The sequence below is a fragment of the Phacochoerus africanus genome, chromosome 9 (assembly GCF_016906955.1).
Source record: "Phacochoerus africanus isolate WHEZ1 chromosome 9, ROS_Pafr_v1, whole genome shotgun sequence".
Lineage (NCBI taxonomy): Eukaryota > Metazoa > Chordata > Mammalia > Artiodactyla > Suidae > Phacochoerus > Phacochoerus africanus.
This window is the reverse complement of record NC_062552.1, coordinates 44,970,085-44,992,348: the sequence shown is the minus strand read 5'-3', so window position 1 is coordinate 44,992,348 and position 22,264 is coordinate 44,970,085. Positions and strand designations below refer to the sequence as shown.

The following is a 22,264-nucleotide window of genomic DNA, read 5'->3' as shown; positions in this document are numbered from 1 at the left end:
GAGAGGTGGGGTGGGGGCTAAATGCCAGAGCTCTAGAGCTGAGAATGGACCTTTATCATATTTACCTCATGTGGCTGACATATTTACTTCCAGAGCCCTAGACTGTGCTGGATTCTTTCTTTCTTTCTTTCTTTTTCTCTCTTTTTAGGGCTGCACCCACAGCATATGGAAGTTCCCAGGCTAGGGGTCCAATTGGAGCTACAGCTGCATGCCTACACCACAGCCACAGAAACTATGACATACACAACCAGATCCGAGCCACATCTTCAACCTACACCACAGCTCTGGGCAACCAGATCCTTAACCCACCGAGCAAGGCCTGGGATCGAACCCACATCTCCTTGGATTCTAGTTGGGTTTGTTACCACTGAGCCATATCGGGAACTCCACAGATTCTTTCTTGTTCTTTTCCAAAAGCATCAAAATGGGTCAAGGCAAAAGACAAAGAAAAGAAAATCTTACCCTCCACTTTTACACACATGGGAATGTTCACCAGCTAACCCTCTGGGTGCTTGAATGATGGGCTCCCCTAAGGATGGGCTGGGGGTGGGCAAGCATCTTGTCTTCTTCACCCGATCATGTTCAGTAATATCTAGCATGCTTTCCTGGATAAAAGTGTACAGAGCTTGATGAATATTTGTTAAAGAACAAATAATACCTGATTGTCATTGGCCTGCAGAAAAAGAGGGATCCCTTTTTCTTTGGCTCACAAATTCTCCAAGAGGCCCACTTGAGGCCATCACCAGGGGGCTGTGCATGCCCAAGACCCAACCTAAGAAAGAGTCCTCTGGGGACTTAGCTTCTGAAGCCCTGCCTCTGAGCAAATCAAGAGTGAGCTATCTTTAGCTATAAGGCATTTAAAAGAAAAAAGGTGCTAGTCTGCCTTTCCCACACTCACAGTCTAGTTATGGGGGAAAAACGTCAAAAGTATATGAAAAAATTGAGAGAAATGAGATCTCATGCCTGAGTTGGAAAAATTGACTATCATCAAAACTTTACAAGGTGGATTTTAAAATTTACCATCCAGTGGCAATATCAATATTTGGGGAGTTAACTTGTGAGTTTCTTTGAGGAGAGGGACTTAGAAATATTTGGGAGGGAAAAGGCCGACTCTATTTTGGAGAGAAAGAAAGAAAGGAAAGAAGAAAGGAAGAAAAAAGGAAAATATACAAATGGACTTTAAGAAACTACCCCGGTTATTTACTAGAAATATACTTGAAGGAAACATCTGGAATCCAGATTTGAGGATTAATAGGATCAAAGGCATAAATAGCATGAACTCAAAAAATAGTGAAAGTATAAATAAAGATCCTATCCTGACTAGAGTTACTTTGGGGGGAAAAAAAGAATATCTAATGAATGAGGTCACAGGTTGGGTTCTCCATGTAACAAAATCTGAGACACAGGAAGTTTATTAAGGAACGCACTTGGGGAGCTCCCAGTTGTGGTGCAGCGGAAAGGAATCTGACTAGTATCCATGAGGATGCAGGTCTGATCCCTGGACTCGCTCAGTGGGTTAAGGATCCAGCACTTCCATGAGTTGTGGTGTAGGTCGTAGACATGGCTTGGATCCTGTGTTGCTGTGGCTGTGGCGTAGGCCAGCAGGCTATAGCTCCGATTCAACCCCTAGCCTGGGAACTTCCATATGCTGCAGATGTGGCCCTAAAAAGCAAAAGAAAGGAAAGAAGCAAGGAAGAGAGAAAGAGAGAAAGAAAGAAGGAAAGAAAGAAGGAAAGAAAGAAGGAAGGAAGGAAGAAGGAAGAAGGAAGGAAGGAAGGAAGAAGGAAAGAAAGAAAGAAGAGAAAGAAAGAAAAAAGAAAGAAAAAGAAAGAAAGAAAGAAGAAGAAAGAAAGAAAGAAAGAAAGAAAGAAAGAAAGAAAAAGAAGAAGGAGGGAGGGAAGAAAGGATGAAAGAAAGGAAGGAAGGAAAAAGAAAAAAAAAGGAAAGAAAACAACACTTGGGATCAATTCCCTTGGAATGAAGGCGGAGGAGGCAAGATTAGGCAAAGGTGTGAGACACAGTCTCAGTGGAGGCTTCAGCTAATCACCTTCAGAGCAGTTCTGAAGTTGCGGTGATTTTTCAGAGTTGCCTCTAGTTGGAGCCAAGAGGTCAGGCCCCACATTTGACGGGCACCGGCTGAGGGTGCTCCCGGAAGGGAGCATGGTCTTCAGCACAACCAGTCCCTGAAGAGCCTGAGAGCTGGGAGATTTCTGCTGAGGGATCAAGCATGGCAAACAGCAATAAAAACAGTCAGATTCCTACTAGGACTCGTGTGTATGTGGTAATTTTTTTGGTTTCCAGATTGCTTTGACATTACTTATCCCCTCTAAGCTCACAAAAGCCCTATGAGGTGACCCCACATTCTAACCTGACAGATGAAGAGTTTCCGTTTCTTAGCGCTAATTGCAGAGAAGCCAGGTAGAGCAGCATCCACAGACGTAATAACAGAATCCAAGACTTCACAGCACTGACAGAACTCTGCCATTTATGACCATACCAGGTGATAAAGCGAAGCTTTGGTCAGCGTGGGGCCAGGTGTGTCTGAAAAATAAAATTGGCTCTTTTTGGTCTTAAATGTATGTATTTGCTTTATACAGAACCAGGTCCATTTTTCTTACCCTGTTTTTCCTTTTCTGTCCTCCAATTTTCATTCCCGTCTTCCACCTCAAATCTCTATTCCACCTAAAATCTAAACAAAATCCACCTTTTCCTGTTGCTATGAGTATAAATGTTAATATCATAGAAGAGCTTAAAGTTCCCACACACTGTAGAAATACCTGGATAACTTGTATCCCTCATAGAACCCTTTTGGGTTAGGCCATCAGTTTTATGGCTTCCATCCCAATTCTGTCCCTTCCCATACTTACTAATAAATGGACAAAAATATTTCATCAGAATGCCGACAAAGGGCTCCATTATTTCAACGAAGTTATGTAAATAAGCATTATTATAATGGCCTATGTTTTTAACTCAGGATGCATTTCTAAGAAAATATTATTTGCATTCTCCAAATGCAGGAGTTTTATATTTGAAGGACAACAGAAAAATGATTGATTTAATTGTCACTCCTGTCTAATCTTTTTTTCTAATTTTCTCAAGCATGTTCAGTAATCTACCGGCTATTTGACTGCAAAAAAACCTTTATAATAAGGTATGACTATTTTATCAAGGAAGGAAAGTCATTAAAATGCTTTCATTCTTACCCAGAACCCAATGCCTCCCAAAAGCATGCTATTATTTAGTGGCGAATGGATACTGAGGTTAAAAGAGACCTTGGGCTCCATCCCCGCTATATTCTAACTGGCCATGCATCTGTCAGAAGGTTATTCAATATCTCTGTGCCTTCTCTTCTGTTCCTGAATATCGTGATGCCCAAACCATTAGCTTCACCAGGGGGCAAAAGAGCAACTAAAATAATAAATTTGACAAAGTCAGAGACACTTTTCCAAGAGTGCCTTTGGAATAAAGATTTTTTCCTTTACACATCACTGTAATTACAGCAATATATATAGAAAATACCGAGAAGAAAAGAGAACCTTATCACAGGAAGACTAAACTTATTCTCTTGGATTTTTGTTTAATCTTACTTGCTCTTGACCTGGCTTGTTGTCTGATGATTAGTTCTTCAGGAAAGGGGATGAGGTCCTGTTTCTGTTGTGATTTCCAGGTGAATCATAATGTCTGCAGACCGAACCTTCCTGCATATCAAGGTCAAAATACCACTAGGCAATAAAATTCCTTCTGTTACCTTGTCTTAAAACTGCCCCCCAAAAAACATATGCCATATATAGAAAACAAACTTATGATAACCAAAGTTGGGCAGGTGGCAGAAGGAAGATAAGCTAGGAGTTTGGGTTTAGCAATATACACACGACTATATATAAAATAGGTCAACAAGTACCTACTGAATACACAGGAGACTATACAAATATCTTGTAATAACCTATCATGTAAATAATATAAAAAAGAAAATACACATGTGTGTGTATATATATATGCTTTCTTTTCTATATGTATATGCTTATATATATATGTTTTCTATATGTATATACGTAGAAAAAATATTCAATTCTATTTGTCAATTATACCTCAATATAGCTGAGGACAGCTCCCCCCAACCCCAACTTTTTTTTTAAGTCCTAAGGCCTTCACTTTTCTGTACAGCAGAAATTGATACAACATTGTAAATCAACTAGAGTTTTTTAAATTTAATTTTTAAAAAAACTTTGTGGTTCCCATCTTTGTTCAAATGAAACTAATCTGACTGGTATCCATGAGGACACAGGTTCGATCCCTGACCTCACCCAATGGCTTAAGGACCCAGCATTGCCGTGAGCTGTGGTGTATGTCACAGAGGTGGCTCAGATCTGGCATTGCTGTGGCTGTGGTGTAGGCTGGCAGCTACAGCTCCAGTTTGACCCCTAGCCTGGGAACCTCCATATGCAACAAGTGCGGCCCTAAAGAGCAAAGAAAAAAAAAATGGGTTCTGATAGCAAAACTCCCTGTCTCTGTCTCCATGAACACAGAGAAGAGCCCATGTGTGTACATGGTGAGAAGCTGGCTGTCTATACACCACAGCTACGGCAACTTGGGATCTGAGCTGCATCTGAGACCTACACTACAGCTCACAGAAATACCAGATCCTTAACCCACTGAGCGAGACCAGGGATTGAACCCAAGTCCTCATGGATACTAGTTAGATTCTTAACCCATTTAGCCATGACAGGAATTCCTAGAACCCATTCTCAAAACCTCACTTAACCTAAATTACTAACTTAGCAGCCCCAGTATGAATATAGCCACACCAAGGGTTAGGGCTTCAACATCTAAATTGTGAAAGAGCACAAACATTCACCCCTAACATAAGGCTAAAGATCTCCCGTGTACTATTTGATGTTCTTCTTTTAAAAAAAAACTTAACTTTGAAGCATAAGCATTTTCCTTCTTACAAAACCATCATAAACATGATTTTTATGTCTAATATGCTCTAACAAGAGGATATATTTGAATTTATTTAGATGTCTTATCTCCCTAATATGGAGCATGTCATTCATTACAATTCTTTACCCTTATAAATATTGTGATGAAAAATTTATGCCTAAAGATTTTCCAGTATATATTATGATTTCCTTGGGGTTCCATGAAGTTGAATTAGGGAGGCAAAGGATGTGAACATATTAAGGGTGTTAATACAGATGGGATTGGTAGTAACTTTAAAGGAGAGATATGTACCTTCTGGTTTTAGATCCAGAAGGAGAGTGTTGCTTTTTTTGGACTTTGAGTCACTGCAATAAAGAGAAGCATTTGGGAGTTGCCGATGTGACACAGTGGGTTAAGAATCTGACTGCAGCCGCTCAGGTAGCTGTGGAGGCGTGGGTTCAATCCTCAGCCTGGCTCAGTTGGTTAAGGGATCCAGCCTTACCATGCAGATGCAGCCTAGATTCAGTCTCTGGCCTGGGGACTTTCATGTGCTGAAGGTGCAGTCGAAAGAAAAAGAAAGAAAGAAAGAAAGAAAGAAAAAAAAAAAAAGAAAGAAGAAGAAAGAAGAAGAAGAAGAAGAAAGAAAAGAAAGAAAAAAGAAGGAGAGAAGAATGAAGGAAGGATAAAGACGACTTCCTCAGCCGCCTTCCGCATGACTCCCTCCTACTCCTTCTTCCTTAATCATTCCATCCCACCTCCCGCCACCCTCCCTCCCGCCCCCGCCCTCCCTCCCTACCCTCCCCACCTCCCTCCCTCCCTCCCCCCCTCCCCGCCCCTCCCCGCCCCCCGCCCGCCCCCACGCACTCTCCCATCCCTTTAGCTTTGTGGAAATGAATGGGAACATTGGCTGCTTGGGCCAAGTTGAGGAGAGTGATTGAAAGTATTAAAGCAAAGCACTTACTTCTTGGTGGATTTACTTAGGGTTCTAGGAATGCCAAGCATATGTGCCAGAGATTTGGCAGGAAAGAAATGGCACATGCTAATTGGTCATTTGAGGAGATGTTAATTGGGGGCTATTAATAAAGGACTAAACAGAATGTAAGGAAAGCAGCAAGGACTGATTTTTTTCGGGGGAGGGGGGATGCAAGGTCACAGTTGGAAGTGATTACTACTTCTGAACCGTAGCATGAAGAAGCTATTCCTAGAACCTGGAGAGTAGCTATATCAACAAACTGTGGAACTAGGGTGGAACTGGGAAGTTGAGCATCGACATTTACTGGTGATCTTCCAGGGCTCTCATCAAGTGCTTCTGGTTGTTCTTTACCGTCCCTGTTAGAGGCTTACATCTGGGCCTGAATCCACTAACATTCTGCTGGCACTGGAGTTCCCATCATGGCTTAGCAGTTAACGAACCCATCTAGTATCCACAGGATGCAGGTTCAATCCCTGGCCTTGCTCAGTGGGTTAAGGATCCAGCATTGCCATGAGCTGTGGTGTAGGCTGGCACAGCTCCAGCTGGACCCCTAGCCTGGGAAGCTCCATATGCTTCAAGTGTGGCCCTAAAAAGACAAAAACAAAATTCTACTGGCACTTGGTGAAAAATCCTCACGTCACGTGACTCATGAATTTGGGATCACTGAGATCCTGACATTGTTTTGTTTTGTGTGTTTTGTCCCTCTGTTCCTCCAAGATTCATGCACTAAACGTTCCCATGCGGGTCTCTGCTCCCTTTGTTCTTTTTTCCCAGCAATGGCATTGTTCACAGTGGTGGTGTTCCTGGCTGCTGCTGGACTTCCATTCTTTCTTGCAAATGGACAGGTATGATCAAATTAAAAACCTTCTCAGGACAATTCAAGCAACCTTGAGGGATAGCTAGATACTAGATCGGTTTTTAAAAGCAAAAAGGACTGCAGGGTCTGGTACATTACAAAGCACCCCCCAGTCACTCAAAGCACTTAATTAAGTCTAAGGCTGTGGCATCACCCCTACCATACCACTCCCTTTCTGCAGCCTGGTTGAATGTGAATGAGAAGGTTAGTCGCTCCTATCTTGTAACTCTGTCATTGTGATTTCACTCATACGTCTAGACAAATCACATTAGGGTGTCTCAATACTAGAAATTGGAATCTGTAGCCTCAGAGGTGTTTTTAATTGTCATGGCATGAATTATATCCCCACTCTCAAAATTTAACACCATTTCTTTCTTATTTAAAAGTCATAGCAGGAAGTTCCCATTATGGCTCAGCAGTAATGAGCCCAACTATTATCCGTGAGGATGCAGGTTCCATCCCTGGCCTTGCTCAGTGGGTTAAGGATCCGGTGTTGCCATGAACTGTGCCATAGGTTGCAGACATGGCTCAGATCTGGCATTGCTGTGGCTGGGGTGTAGGCTGGCAGCTGCAGCTCTGATTCGACCCCTAGCCTGGGAACTTCCATATGCCACGAATGCAGCCCTAAAGAGCAAAAATAAAACGAAACAAAAGATCATAGAAAACTATTTCATTTGTATAGCAATAGTGGATAAGCAATGAGATCCTGCTGTACAGCACAGGGAACTATATCCAGTCACTTATGATGGAACACGATGGAGGATAATGTGAGAAAAAGAATGTGTATATATATAATGTATGTATATTTATATAATGTATGTATATATATAATGTATGTATATATATAATGTATGACTGGGTCACTTTGCTGTACAGCAGAAATTGACAGACTATTATAAATCAACTATAATAGAAAAAATAAAAATTTTTTATTACTTTATAAAAAAGTAAAATCGTAGTTTGGGCTCATTGGCAATGCTTAATGACTCATATTGCCTTGAACTGAGCACTTTTTAAAGTAATCTTTGTTCTCTTGAATTAACTTTATCCAGTCTTACATACCATGTTCAAAACAGTTAGAAAGAATTCTAACTTGACTTTCCCTCAGGATTCAGGTTTTGATGCTCTGTCAACCAAACTCACGAAAGTCCAAGCTGAGATCGTAAACAAACACAATGACCTACGGAGGGCGGTGTCTCCATCTGCCAGTAACATGCTGAAGATGGTAAGAAGCAGTAACACAAGGAAAGTGGCTTGAGCCCACTGCGATCAGAGCTGGCATCTAGCAAAGAGCATCTCTTAGGAGTGTTGGGGCTTCGGAAGTTCTGTCTCTATTTTGGTATTTCATTTGAGCTATGTTACAGACCAGGGAAGAAATTCTTTTTTTTTTTTTTTTTAATTCCACCTCATATTTTTGCTTGTAAATTGTATTTCCTCTGTCTGTTCTACATTCTATCTGCTAGAATAGTATAATCTGTCAGAATCTGTTCTCTCCCATGCCCATTTCGGAGTTTGCCATCTTTTTAAGTGGAATTTCTTCTCCCAGAAGGAAAGAACACACACACACACACACACATATGAATACAACCCCTGGAGCCCCTTGTATGAGCTCTGGGTTAAGAGCCTGGTGCTGAGGTTAGTATCTGCCTTCTGACCTCAATAAATTAACTTTTAGATTCTTGCACCAGGCCCTTTCTGTTGATCAGGAGTCAAAATAACTTCCCGGAGTTCCCGTCGTGGCGCAGTGGTTATCGAATCCGACTAGGAACCATGAGGTTGCGGGTTCGGTCCCTGCCCTTGCTCAGTGGGTTAACGATCCGGTGTTGCCGGGAGCTGTGGTGTAGGTTGCAGACGCGGCTCGGACCCCGTGTTGCTGTGGCTCTGGCGTAGGCCAGTGGCTACAGCTCCGATTCCACCCCTAGCCTGGGAACCTCCATATGCCTCGGGAGCGGCCCAAGAAATAGCAAAAAGACAAAAAAAAAAACTTCCCAATAAGCTCTCTGGACTGCTCGCAGTTGTTCTTCCTAGTCTCACTCCGTATGGTCATATGTACAATATCCCTGTCAGCACCACCCTCATGATGAATGTCCACTCCTCCTGGCTCCACATGATGACCTAGACCTTTTCTAGGAGATATGTTCATAGTAGGGGAAATCTGCGTTTTGTTGCCTTTCAAGAAGAAAATTGTACGGCCAACTATCTTTTGAGGTCCCCTGCGGCAACCCTGGAAGGGCCTGTGCAAGGGAGGGGGCTCAGAACGTATGCATCATTAGCTCTAGAGGACAGTGCATACATTGTAAAGTTTGCTTTTGAATGGTTACGCATCTTGGTCAGTCTAAAGTGCAGTTTTGGTTGCCGGGACAGAATTAAATCCAAACCTTTGGACATCAGTGAGAAGTATCTTTTTGCTTGCAATTTCTCCGAATCTAGGATCAAGGAGGCCTTTTCCCTTTAGGATCAGTGCCATCCCTTTTAAGGTATATAGCAGCCCACTTTTCTGGGCCCAGTACTGAAGGCCACGTATCTCCCAAATGCACTTACTAGAAAAAAAAAAAAAGGAACTGAGAGTGAATTATGCCAGCTCAATAGTATAGGAAAAATCATCTCAATACCTCCATGTGTTCATCAATAGAGCAGGACCATGACTGAAAATCTTTAGGTGTGTCTGCTTTGCCACCAGACATAGACCATTAACTATCTTAGGTTTCTCAGTGACTGAGAGTAAACATACTATTCATATTTTTTTGTAGAGCAGAAAAAGACACATCAAAAAAGATATCTTTGGAATTCCCATCGTGTCTCAGTAGTTAACGAATTTGACTAGCATCCATGAGGATGCAAGTTCGATCCCTGGCCTCACTCAGTGAGTTAAGGATCTGGTGTTGCCGTGACCTGTGGTATAGGTCACAGACAAGGCTCAGATTCTGCATTGCTGAAGCTGTGCTGCAAGCCAGCAGCTACAGCTCTGATTCAGCCCCTAGCCCGGGAACCTCTATATGATGTGACCCTAAAAGGAAAAAAAGATATCTTTGATTATCATGATAATCAGATAATGCACATAGAGGAATTTTATAATGATATCTACCAATCTCATTATTAAAGCTTATGTGGTTTGAGTCATTAAGTACATATCTTTGTTTCCTCTTCTTATTTTTAGCAATGGGACTCCCGAGCAGCAGCAAATGCTCAAAACTGGGCAAACAAGTGTGTTCTCAAACACAGTGATGCAAACAGTAGAAAAGTAGGTATGTGATTTAATATATATTTGTTGAATAAATGAACAAGTAAGACAATAAGGGCCATTTTTGATGTGCATTAAGAAAACTTTGTTGCTTCTAAAGCTTCCTTTTTCAAGGTAAACTATCTCTGCAGGAGACAGAAATCTGAGATGTGCCACCCTGTGCTTATTAAGTGTACAAAAACTATCACACATTATCACATTTGTGGCTCTTAACCATCTCCTAAGTAAAGCTACCTTGTGTCATCTCTTTCTCTCTTTTAAAGAGCAGAAAACTGGCTGTCAGAGGGAAAATTATTGCATTTTAAAACCCATTTATTATTTTTTTTCTTTTTATGGCTGCACCTGTGGCATATGGAACTTCCTAACCTAGGGCCGGAATTGGAGCTGCAGCTGCCATCCTATGCCACAGCCACAGCAACACTGGATCTGAGCTGCACTTGCGACCTATACTGTGGCTTGCAGCAATGCAAGGTCTTTAACCCACTGGGCGAGACCAGGGATTGAACCCATATCCTCACAGAGACAATGTCAGGTCCTTAACCCTCTGAGCCACAATAGGAACTCCCGCCATTTATTTTCCCTTCTTCCTTTTTTTATTAAATTTATTTTTAATTAGGGCACAGTTGATTTACAGTGTTGAGTCAATTTCTGCTGAACAGCACAGTGGCCCAGTCAAACATATATATATATATAAAACAACCCATATATATGTTATTTTTCTCATATTATCTTCTATTATGGCCCATCTCAAGAGACTGGATAGAAATCCCTGTGCTATACAGTAGATACTCATTGCTTATCATTCTAAATAGTTTGCATCTATCAACCCCAAACTCTCTATATATCCCACTTCTTCCTCTCTTCCCCTTGGCAATCATGGGTCTATTCTCTATGTCCATGAGTTTGATAGCCAGTAGGCACATGAAAAAATGCTCACCATCACTAATTATTAGAGAAATGCAAATCAAAACTACAGTGACATACCACCTCACACCAGTCAGAATGACCATCGACAAGTCTACAAATAGCAAATGCTGGAGAGGGTGTGAAGAAAAGGGAACCCCTCCCACACTGTTGGCAGGAATGCAAACTGGTACAATGACAATGGAAAACAGTATGGCGGTTCCTCAGAAAACTATAGTGTATAGAACTACCATATGACCCAGCAATCCCACCCCTGGGCATATATTGGAACAAAACTTTCACTCAAAAAGTATGTGCAAAAAAAAAGATACATGCACCCTATGTACCTTGTAGCACTACTCACAGCTGCCAAGACATGGAAATAATCCCCATTTATTTTTGTCTTTATAGAATGTGTTGAATTTTATCAAAGTGTTTCTGAATTTTACTCAAAAATATTTAATATGAGCATCTACTTTTACTCTTTTCTTTTTAATTTCGGATGACAGTAAGTCAAGTTTTAGGTATGTTCTGTGAGCCTACAATATAGGCAACATGATATTAGACTCAAAAATAACCTCTAAGACATGACCTCTACATCAAAGAACATAAAAACAATGAGATAAATATCATATGGATGAAATAGATATGATAGTCACTTAAATTATCAAAAATGACATAGATGGGAGTTCCCGTCGTGGTGCAGTGGTTGATGAATCCGACTGGGAACCATGAGATTGTGGGTTCGATCCCTGGCCTTGCTCAGTGGGTTGAGGATCTGGCATTGCCGTGAGCTGTGGTGTGGGTTGCAGACTCGGCTCAGATCCCGTGTTGCTGTGGCTGTTGTGTAGGCCAGCAGCTACAGCTCCGATTAGACCCCTAGTCTGGGAACCTCCATATGCTATAGGAGTGGCCCTAGAATAGGCAAAAAAAAAAAAAAAAAATGACATAGATATAGGCAAGCCCAATTTCAAAGTAGTAAAAAAATGACCTGTTTTCAAAGCAGGACTGTCATTTTTATTTGTATTTTTATACTATAACTTAATGAAATTATGAGGACAGATGAATATATGCAGTAGAACCTGGAAACAAATGAATTTTTTTAGTGGCCACACCTCAGCATATGGAAGTTCCCAGGCCAGGGACTGAATCTGAGCCACAGCTGCAGCCTACAGAGCAGCTACAGCAATGCCAGATCCTTTAAGCCACTGCACCGGGTCAGGGATCAAACAGCAGCCTAAACTGCTGCAGTCAGATTCTTACCATGGTGGGAACTCTTAAAACAAATGGTCTCGAAGACCCCAGTCTACTGTTAACATCTTAGCTTCTTTCTTTCCCTCTTAAGGGAATTGTCCAAGAGTAGTTTACACTTCCTTTAAGTGGGAAGTAAACATTACATTCCAAGCCGTCCAAATATAAATATTTGGCTTGAAAAATATGTTGAAAAGACATTGGGTCAAAATTACAGAAACTGGAATTAAGAATGGACTTTAAAAAAAGAAAAATATGTTGAAATATATATTGAAAAATATAGCAAAATGTCTCTGTGATACAAGGCACTTCTTTCCTTATCCTCCGAGAATCTGGCCTGTGATATTCTGATTTGCTGATTAAGGGACAACTCACAGTCTTTGAAAATATTGTCCCTCCTGGTGTCACTTGCTTCATCCCGTAGCTCTTATTAAAGGCTGAGTACTAGATTTTTTTTTCAAAGTTCACACAAAATAACAATCCTAAAAATGTATCCAGGTTCCTATACCTTAAAAAATCTCTGGGGAATTCCCATTATGCCTCAGCAATAATGAACCTGACCAGTATCCATGAGGATGAGGGTTCAATCCCTGGCCCTGCTCAGTGGGTTAAGGATCCAGTGTTGCTGTGAGCTCTGGGGTAGCTTGCAGACGTGGCTGGGATCCTGTGTTACTGTGGCTGTGGTGTAGAATGTCAGCTATAGCTCCGATTCAACCCTTAGCCTGGGAACTTCCATATGCTGAGGGTACGGCCCTAAAAAGACAAAAAAAATAGAACAAATCTCTGGTGAATGTGGGCAAGAGTGGGAGAGAAATTATGGTCTCTGCCTTTAGCAAGGCTACAATACAAAGCTGAGAGCACATGAGGGATGCACTCATGAAAAATATAAAGTGTAAGTGAATGAATCTAGGGGGAACAGATGGGAACTTTAGTTTTGATTTGCATTTCTCTAATACTTAGTGATGGAGAGCATTTTTTCATGTGCCTACTGGCCATCAGACTCATGGACATTGAACAGACTCCCAAGGGGGAGGGAGGAAGAAGTGGGACATATAGAGAGTTTGGGGTTGATAGATGCAAACTATTACATTTAGAATGATAAGCAATGAGTATCAACTGTATAGCACAGGGACTTCTATCCAGTCTCTTGAAATGGGCCATAATGGAAGATAATATGAGAAAAATAACATATATATGTTATATATATATGTTTGACTGGGCCACTGTGCTGTTCAGCAGAAATTGACTCAACACTGTAAATCAACTGTGCCCTAATTAAAAATAAATTTAATTAAAAAAGGAAGAAAGGGAGTTCCCGTCGTGGCTCAGTGGTTAACGAATCCGACTAGGAACCATAAGGTTGTGGGTTCAATCCCTGGCCTTGCTCAGTGGGTTAAGGATCCGGCGTTGCCATGAGCTGCGGTGTAGGTCACAGACACGGCTCAGATCCAGCATTGCTGTGGCTCTGGCGCAGGCCAGTGGCTACAGCTCCGATTGGACCCCTAGCCTGGGAACCTCCATGTGCGGCAGGAGGGGCCCTAGAAAAGGCAAGAAGACAAAAAATAAAAATTAAAAATTAAAAAAAAAAAGGAAAAAGGGAAAATAAATGGCAGGAGTTCCTATTGTGGCTCAAAGGGTTAAGGACCTGACATTGTCTCTGTGAGAATATGAGTTCAATCCCTGGTCACACCCAGTGGGTTAAGGATCTGGCCTTGCAGCAAACTGCAGCATAGGTCAAAAATGCAGCTCAGATCCAGTGTTGCTCTGGCTGTGGCATAGGCTGGCAGCTGCAGGTCCAATTTTCAGCCCTAGGCTAAGAAGTTCCATATGCCACAGGTGCAGCCATAAAAAGAAAAAAAAATAATAAACGGGTTTTAAAATGCAATCATTCTCCCTCTGACAGTCAGTTTTCTACTCTTTCAAATAGTATTAGGCACATCTGACCTCTATTCAGCCTATAGCTGATGAGAAACTCCCTTATGTATTAATCAACAGTTAGAAACTACCAGCACTGTTTGAAGAACAGGCACTTTGCATGCTTTATTGTGTTCCCCATGAATGGTCTGTTTCTTCTTAGGTACAAGGCACTGTGGGGAGAATCTCTTTATGTCAAGCAGGCCTACTTCATGGTCAAATGCAATCCAGAGCTGGTACGATGAAACCAATGATTTTACCTATGCCGTAGGACCAAAGTCTCCCCAAGCAGTAGTCGGACATTATACTCAGGTAAGAGGAACACATGAAAAAACATCTGGCCTAAATTCCCCAAAAGGAAAGATTCTCCAGGAATTCCTGCTGTGGCTCAGTAGGTAAAGGACCCAAAGTTGGCTCCACGAGGAATCATGTTTGAGCACTAGCCTTGCTCGATGAGTTCAGGATCCAGTGTGACCACAAACCGCATAACTCACAGATGCAGCTCAGATCTGGAGTTGCTGTGGCTGTGGTGTAGGCTTCAGTTGAAGCACCAATTTGACCTTTAACCCAGGAACTTCCATAAGAAACAGGTATGGCCTTACAAAGAAAAAAAAGAAAAGAAAAGAAAAGTAACCTCCAAATGTTGACAAATCCCCATGTTGAACTGAGGGAAAATCTCAAATGAGTAAAAATACCCAATGGCATTTTGTGCCTATGTCAGCAGCGAGCTATCATTTGTCCAAAGCCTGCAGGCCCTGGGGAGGGAAATAGACTCTGTATTTTTCTAACTGTCTAAATGGATAAAGTAGTGGATACAAATGGAAATGGAGCATTTGAAAAGGTTTTTACTTAGATTTAATAATTTAACTAAATAGATCCCTAAGGTATGTGAAAACAAAATGTGTCAATCACATTCTTTTCAATTTTGTGCTTCTGACTATTTGTTTTTGGGTATTTCCTTCTCTAACATACTCTCCTATCTTCTCTTCTGGGTATGTAGGTTGTTTGGTACTCATCTTACCTTATTGGATGTGGAATTGCCTACTGTCCCAATCAAAGTGTTCTCAAATACTACTATGTTTGCCAATATTGCCCTGCGTAAGTATATGCTTTCAAGTTTGCTGTCAATAATGCCATCGGCAATTTTATATACATATATATAACAATTACATATATATATAGTCTTTTTAGGGCTGTGCCCATGGCATATGGAGGTTCCCAGGCTAAGGGTCAAATCCTAACTACAGCTGCCAGCCTACATCATAGTCACAGCAACACAGGATCTGAGCTGCTTCTGTGACCTACACTACAGCTCACAGCAATGCCGGATCCTTAACCCACTGAGCGAGGCCAGGGATCAAACCTGCCTCCTCATGGATGCTAAGCAGATTCACTGCTGCTGCACCATGACAGGAACTCCACAATTTGTTACTCTTAAATTATTATATAATAGACAAACCAGACTTAGAAAGCAGAGTTCTGTAGAGGAAAAGAGGGATAAAACTCTAGGCAAGTTTTCTAAATTTGAGGAACAGCCATTTTCTCAGAAAGAAGACCAACTTCTTTATTCCACTTTCATATTCTGAAGCTCTCTCTTGATGCCCAAGATGATCTGTCTCCCCCTCATCTGCCACTCCTGAAGCTAAGGGTTACCCCATGAGTATATGCCATGCGTAGTTCTCTCGATTTGGTGTTGCCAGTTCTTACTAAATTTACATGCTAGAAAGTGAAAGCTTGATGCTTAGGCCATGGGTAAAGGTGAGCTAACCAATGGAGAATGACATTTTAATGATTCCAGCTGTTGGTATTCAAATGCCTACATTATACCTTTAAAACTGATTACACTTTGGACCTAAAGGCTTTCCAAGAGATCTTTTGATATATTTCCAATTGTCAAGAAAAGGTAATATCTCAAGTCTTTGCATCTCAGAATTTAACACACACAAAACGAACAAACTCTGAAGGAATCATCCATTAAAATTTTGACTTATATGAGAGTTCCTGTCGTGGCTCAGTGGTTAACAAATCCAACTAGGAATCATGAGGTTGCAGGTTCGATCCCTGGCCTCGCTCAATGGGTTAAGGATCCAGTGTTGTCATGAGCCGTGGTATAGGTCGAAGACACGGCTTGGACCTGGCATTGCTTTGGCTGTGGTGTAGACCTGCAGCAACAGCTCCAATTGGACCCCTAGCCTGGGAACTTCCATATGCCGCAGGTGCGGCCCTAGAAGAGACAAAAGCCAAAAAAAATTTTTTTGATTTATAGCAGGAAACATATCCTTTCCTCCAGCAATATGTTTGAATCAGCCACAAAAATTTCTATGGTTATGCTAAAGATAGAGTCACAGGATATCTGTTAGTTTTAATTTATTTTTCATGTTTGAAATTCTCTACTGCTAGAAGTAGAGTTTTCCCTAAAACGAAGCTTCCTGTACAATTTATTCTGCGACTGTAAATAACCCAGGTGAGGTAAGTTTCCATTTTGAGAAGTTAAAGTTGAATGTCATTCTCCTACAAGCACCTGTTAGGGTTGAGTAGAAAGAATAGTATGAGAACAAGTATACACCTGTATGACTGGATCAGCATGTTGCACAACAGAAATTGACACAACACTGTAAGCCAACTATACTCTAACTTAAAAAAGAATAGAAAAGAAAAAAAGAAGAAGAATTGAAAAGGCCTAATAGAATGCATCCACACTCACTGCCTGGCTGTGACATGGGAGGCATCTCCAGCCAGGCATCTGAAGTGAGAGCTGGAGTGAATTATGAGGGAAAGAAGGCATGAGAGAACTTTCAAACACGTCTGCATCTGTTTGACAATTTTTCCAAAAAGGACCACACATACGGCTATGTTCTGGGCAGGAAGACTGAGATTCAGGCCCATTACCTTGGGTCTTTAGTCCACATAGTGCACCTGCAACTTTATTTTCAGGTAATAATGACCAATAGTCACTGTAAGAACCATGTACCCTGGAGATTAGTGCTAATGAAATCTTTTTTTTCCTAAATAGCATTCCTAGTTTTGGTAAACACAAAAATTCTTGCACACAGAACTTCTAGACATTCAAAAACCTTCTCCAAAATAAATAAATAAATAAATAATAAATTTAAATTTAAAAGAAAACCTTCTCAAGCACTCCTCCTGCTTGAAATCGTACACCAATGATGACTTGAAAATCGCCACCTTCCCTGTGTGGAAGCCACAAATTGTCCTGGCACTTTACTCTTTCTAGTCCATACTAGAGAAGTTATTATGTTTTCCTTTTGAGATATAAAGTTGCATTTAACATTCATATTTTCCGCACTGCAACTGTCCACCCCCCAGGAAGGTCTCCCATCTCTCTAGGGGATGTGTTTATGTTTAGCCAGCATGTTGGGGGGCACAGCCTTATTCATTTGCCCAAGTTTACTGGGAGGTAAAGAGTGCTGCCACACAGAAATACACTCTAGGAGTTCCCATCATGGCACAGTGGAAACGAATCCAACTAGGAACCATGAGGTTGCAGGTTTGATCCCTGGCCTCCTCAGTAGGTTAAGGATCCAGTGGTGCCATGAGCTGTGATGAAGGTTGAAGATGGGGCTCAGACCTGGCATTGCTGTGGCTGTGGTGTAGGCCGGTGGCTACAGCTCCGATTGGACCGCTAGCCTGGGAACCTCCATATGCCATGGGTGTGGCCCTAAAAATATAAAAAAGACAAAAAAAAAGAAAGAAAGAAAGAAAGAAAGAAAGAAAGAAAGAAAGAAAGAAAGAAAGAAAGAAAGAAAGAAAGAAAGAAAGAAAGAAAGAAAGAAAAAGAAATACACCCTAAAATTTGTTATCCCATTTCTGCTCAGGCTGTGAGATTATGGTCAAGGAGGTGAATATGCATGTGAATGGTTCTCTTACTTCGAATTGCTCTCTCGGTGTATACTTTGGGAATGTTGGTTTTTCAGTTATTTGACATGATTGAAAACGTTGAATGAATATTCCAGCCTGTATGGTGATGGATGCTTCCCTTGGAGCATACACTAAACTGAAAAATGAAAAATGTTTGACATTTTGTATTTCAAATTTCAGTGGTAATATTATTGGCAGAGAACATGTCCCTTACCAGAAAGGAACGCCTTGTGCCAGCTGCCCCAAATCCTGTGACAATGGACTATGCAGTAAGTTTGAAATAATTGACTTGCTAGCATAATAAAATGACTTGACATTATTAAGAATTAGGAAATATTCTGAATGCAACCAACATAAACAATGCCTTGTTGCAAAAGACAAAAATAAAATTATTGAACAGAGTGCATTTAAGCAAATATTTTCCATCATTCAGTTTTTAATGTGTTATTTGCCATGAAAAACCTGGAACTGTATATAACCTAAAGAAACATCTACCATCAATGTATATTTGTGGCTGTGTTGAACCTGTTACATATTGGCACATATGAAAATGTTTCTGTGGAAATTAGTCATTAACATTGAATATGAATTTTCTTTTCATCAAAGCCATTATGGCAAAAGTGGCATTTTAAAGAGAGAAATATGTACACATATAAAGAGGTGAGACCACAGAATATGACTCAATCTGGCCAAAATGAATGAAGAGAAATTAATCTGACTTAATCTGACAGCCACACCAATATTATAATTCCTTTCATGTTAATGAGTTCACCACACTAAATTCTTCATTTTCCCCACGGTGTGGCTATAAGCAGCAAGTTTAACAACCTCTTGGACTTTTGTTTGCTAATAACTTTCATTTACTTTTAAAATGTCAATTAAATCTCTTTACAGTGTCATTAGCTTACAGAAGCCTCAAAACTATTTTAGCAAGAAGGAGTAAAATTAGTGTCATATGATGTCTCATTCCCAGTGACATTGTGCGTAGTGGTACAAATAGTGTACAAATAGTGGTACAATGTTTAGCTGGCATTGTTATTAAAATTATTATGAACAATACAGCTGACCCGTTAACTGAGATTTGTATCTTTCAAATGCATTCCCCTCACTGAATTGTCATATTCTGAGTGAATTGCATAGTCATAATTCAGAATACTGATACCATAAATCGACTAAAAAGGAAAACACACCTCTCCTGAATATTATTTGTTAAAGAGTTTGTAATTTATCCTATTAGGAATGCACAGCCAGTTGAAAGATTTTTAAACAGAAGAGTGATGAAATGAGAATTGTGTTTTATCAAGAACTCCTGGCGGCAGTATAAAGAAATAGTTGGATGGGGAGCCGGCTTGGAGATTGTTGAAAGACAGGGGTTCAACAACAAATGAGGTCCGACTGTACAGCACAGGGAACTGTGTCCATTCTCTTGGGATAGAACCTGATGGGGATGAAACGAGAAAAAGAATGTTATGTATGTCTGGGTCACTTTGTTGTACAGCAGAAATTGGAACAACTACGATTTAAAATAATAATTAAAAAAAAAAAACGGTGGCCAAAATGAATGAAGAGAAATGGACAGTTATGAGAGATAGGAAGAGTAGAATGACAATTTTGTTACCTGTACCTGTTGCGAGGCGAATGAGTTCACGTCGATTCCTAGTTCCCGGTTTGAATCATTGAGTAGTTAGCTGTGCCATTTTCGCTGAGACCCGGTGAACGGAGAGTTGGGAGGGGATAGGAAAGAAATGCCAAGCTGATAGGTAGGATAATGAATTGTATTTGAGATTTGTTGGATTTGCGGCCACTAAGGGACGTCCCAGTGGAAATGTCCAACAATCACAGTGAGATTCTCATTTATTTTTACATTTTTACTCCCATATCTTCTTATAACACTTTCTTCCTCCTGAAAGAAAGACTAGTGACATTAGACCCTAGAACAACAGCGTTGGATGTAACTTTTTGTGTTAACGGAAACATTCCGTATTTGCATTTGTAAAGTAGCCCCATCACTGAGAACCTGAATTTTAAATTTTATTTCATTTTAACTAGGTTTAAATTTGAACAACCCCATGGGTAGTGGCTATCCCTCTGGATAGTGTCATTCTAAAGAGGTTCATTTAAGTTCATTTGACTCTGTTTTCTGAGGGAACAAAGGAGACCAATTCATTTTAGAAACATTTCCAAAAGCTCAAATTTTAAAAGGGAATTTAACTCAGAGAACTTTGGGGTCCTTAAAGATATGAAACGCTCAGCATAGTGCAACGATGCCAACAGGTTTGCTCCATTGTCTCCTCCTCACTCACGTAAATGTGTTGTATGTGTTGTTGCCATGGAGGAAAATGATGATGTGACTGATTTCTTTGGTTTTATTCCAGCCAATAGTTGTGAGTATGATGACACCATTTCCAACTGTAAAGATTTGATGAAAGTAGTGAACTGTGACCACGATCTTCTGAAGACGAAATGCCCGGCTACCTGCAAGTGTTCAGATAAAATTTACTAAATGCCTGGTACAGACCAAGCAGGGCCAAGTGAAAGGGGGCCGCATCCTGTCCTGAGATTTGACATTTACTAACAAGGAAATTTCAAACATGTTACCTACAAATTTGATTCCAAATAGTCATGAGCCTTTTTTTCTCTTCAGATCTGCTTTTTTATTTCACAGAATTTGTTTCCTTCATACAGAGGGTTAAAAAGTAACCTAATCTATGCTAGGAACCTTGGCTTTTGATACTTGTGGGGTGATTTTATATGTAACGAATTTCATCAAGTTGAAGATTCTGAAAGTGGGATTCCCTTACGACAAAGGTCACTAGAAATCTGAATTGAAATCGAGACCCACGTACAAGATAAATAAGCTACAAGGACATATTGTACAGCGCAGGGGATATAGCCAATATTCGATAATACCTGTAAACAGAGTACAGCCTTTAAAAATGGTGAATCGCTGTTATACACCTGAAACTTATGGTACATCGACTATACCCCTAGTTCAAAAAAGATCGGAGAAGAGATAAAGAATTATACCAGGAATCTTGGGAGCCCGAAAGCCTAGGGTGAAACACAGGAGGCTCTGATTTAGAACTCAATTTTCAACTCTTCCAGGCAACACCCAAGACCAGCTGGCCTGCCCATCTAGGGTGGTTCTCCCAGGCTCACAGGCATGCCGAACCCCACTTCCCTTATCTCTCAAAACCCCACCGAAGAGTAACCCCATGCCAGGGAAGGGCTGAGTCCAAAAGAAAAAGCAAAAGAAATGGAGAACCTTGCTCCTGGAACAAGGTGTTCGTAAGGAAGATCATGTAATATCATTGTCTCATGAATCCTGGACTGCAGTCCTCATTCCTAGCTCCACTTCCTAGCTGAACATCTGAAGATGTGTCCACACACACTGTCTTTAGTTCATCCTCTCCCATTCATGCTTCTTCCCACCATCTAGCTCCCATCCTTACAGTGAAATTCACATTGTTCCTCCTAAAGTAAGCTCAATCTTCATCTTGCCAAAAATCAATGAAGACTTTTGATCACCTGCATAAACTATACAGTAAAATCCAACAACAGCTTCCTTTTTAAACCTCGCTTCTTTTAAATAAATCTTCCTTAGAGAAGAAGCAAAATAATATCTGTAAATACGCTGATATATATTAGACATAAGTGGAATTTAGTCGCTTCCTTTTTGAGTCTGGGCTGACCTTAGGCTGAACTTTACTCACTTCCAAAGGGTAAAGTGTAAAAAGAGGACAGTAGTAGCTCTGGAGCAGAGAAATCTGGCAAATACTGTCTTAACCCAATGGCTCAAGTTAACACCATCAGGAAGAAATCATGGGGATTCATATATCCCTATATGATGTATTTAGATGAGTATTTCACTTCTGTAGTACTCTTCCTAAAAATGAGATTGCAACACCAATCTCATTATGAGGTAAAACATCAGGAAAACCTAAAGTGAGGGATAATCTACAAAAGGTCCTCACCAGTACCTCTCAAAACTGTCAACATCATGAGCAATAAGGAAATTCTAAGAAACCATGTCAGACAAAAGCAGAATAAGGAGAAAGAACAACTAAATGCAATGTGGTACCTTGGATGGGATCCTGGAACAGAAGGAGGTCATTAACGGAAAACCTGGTGAAATCAGAAAAGAGTCTGGGGTATTTTTAGTAGTAATGTTGCTTCCTTAGTCTTGACAAATGTACCAGGGTGACATAAAATGATAACCTTAGGGGAAACTGAAACTGGTGAAGAGCATATGGGAACTCTCTGTACTCTCTTCGCAAACTTTCTATAAACCTAAACATATTCCAAAATAAAAAAAATGCATTAAAAA

General features: G+C 40.7%; 1 protein-coding gene and 1 long non-coding RNA gene across 3 annotated transcripts in view; one reads left to right on the top strand and one right to left on the bottom strand.

The window, feature by feature from the left end:
* Positions 1 to 3,735, bottom strand: part of LOC125136455 (uncharacterized) — a 10,983-nt gene extending 7,248 nt beyond the window's left edge. The window contains exons 1-3 of one of the 2 annotated variants that reach the window (XR_007137191.1): positions 3,588 to 3,735; positions 2,369 to 2,541; positions 463 to 605 (exon numbers count right to left, since the gene is read on the bottom strand). This is a non-coding gene — a long non-coding RNA (uncharacterized LOC125136455). The remainder of the gene's footprint in view (positions 1 to 462; positions 606 to 2,368; positions 2,542 to 3,587) is intronic. The other variant, XR_007137192.1, reaches the window with a different exon arrangement.
* LOC125136454 (cysteine-rich secretory protein 3-like) overlaps positions 1 to 22,264 on the top strand; it is a 27,086-nt gene extending 4,822 nt beyond the window's left edge. The window contains exons 2-8 of the mRNA XM_047797278.1: positions 6,668 to 6,738; positions 7,858 to 7,974; positions 9,907 to 9,994; positions 14,222 to 14,370; positions 15,059 to 15,156; positions 18,118 to 18,206; positions 20,313 to 22,264. Coding sequence (XP_047653234.1) covers positions 6,670 to 6,738; positions 7,858 to 7,974; positions 9,907 to 9,994; positions 14,222 to 14,370; positions 15,059 to 15,156; positions 18,118 to 18,206; positions 20,313 to 20,440 — 738 coding nt within the window. The 5' untranslated portion in view covers positions 6,668 to 6,669 and the 3' untranslated portion in view covers positions 20,441 to 22,264. The remainder of the gene's footprint in view (positions 1 to 6,667; positions 6,739 to 7,857; positions 7,975 to 9,906; positions 9,995 to 14,221; positions 14,371 to 15,058; positions 15,157 to 18,117; positions 18,207 to 20,312) is intronic.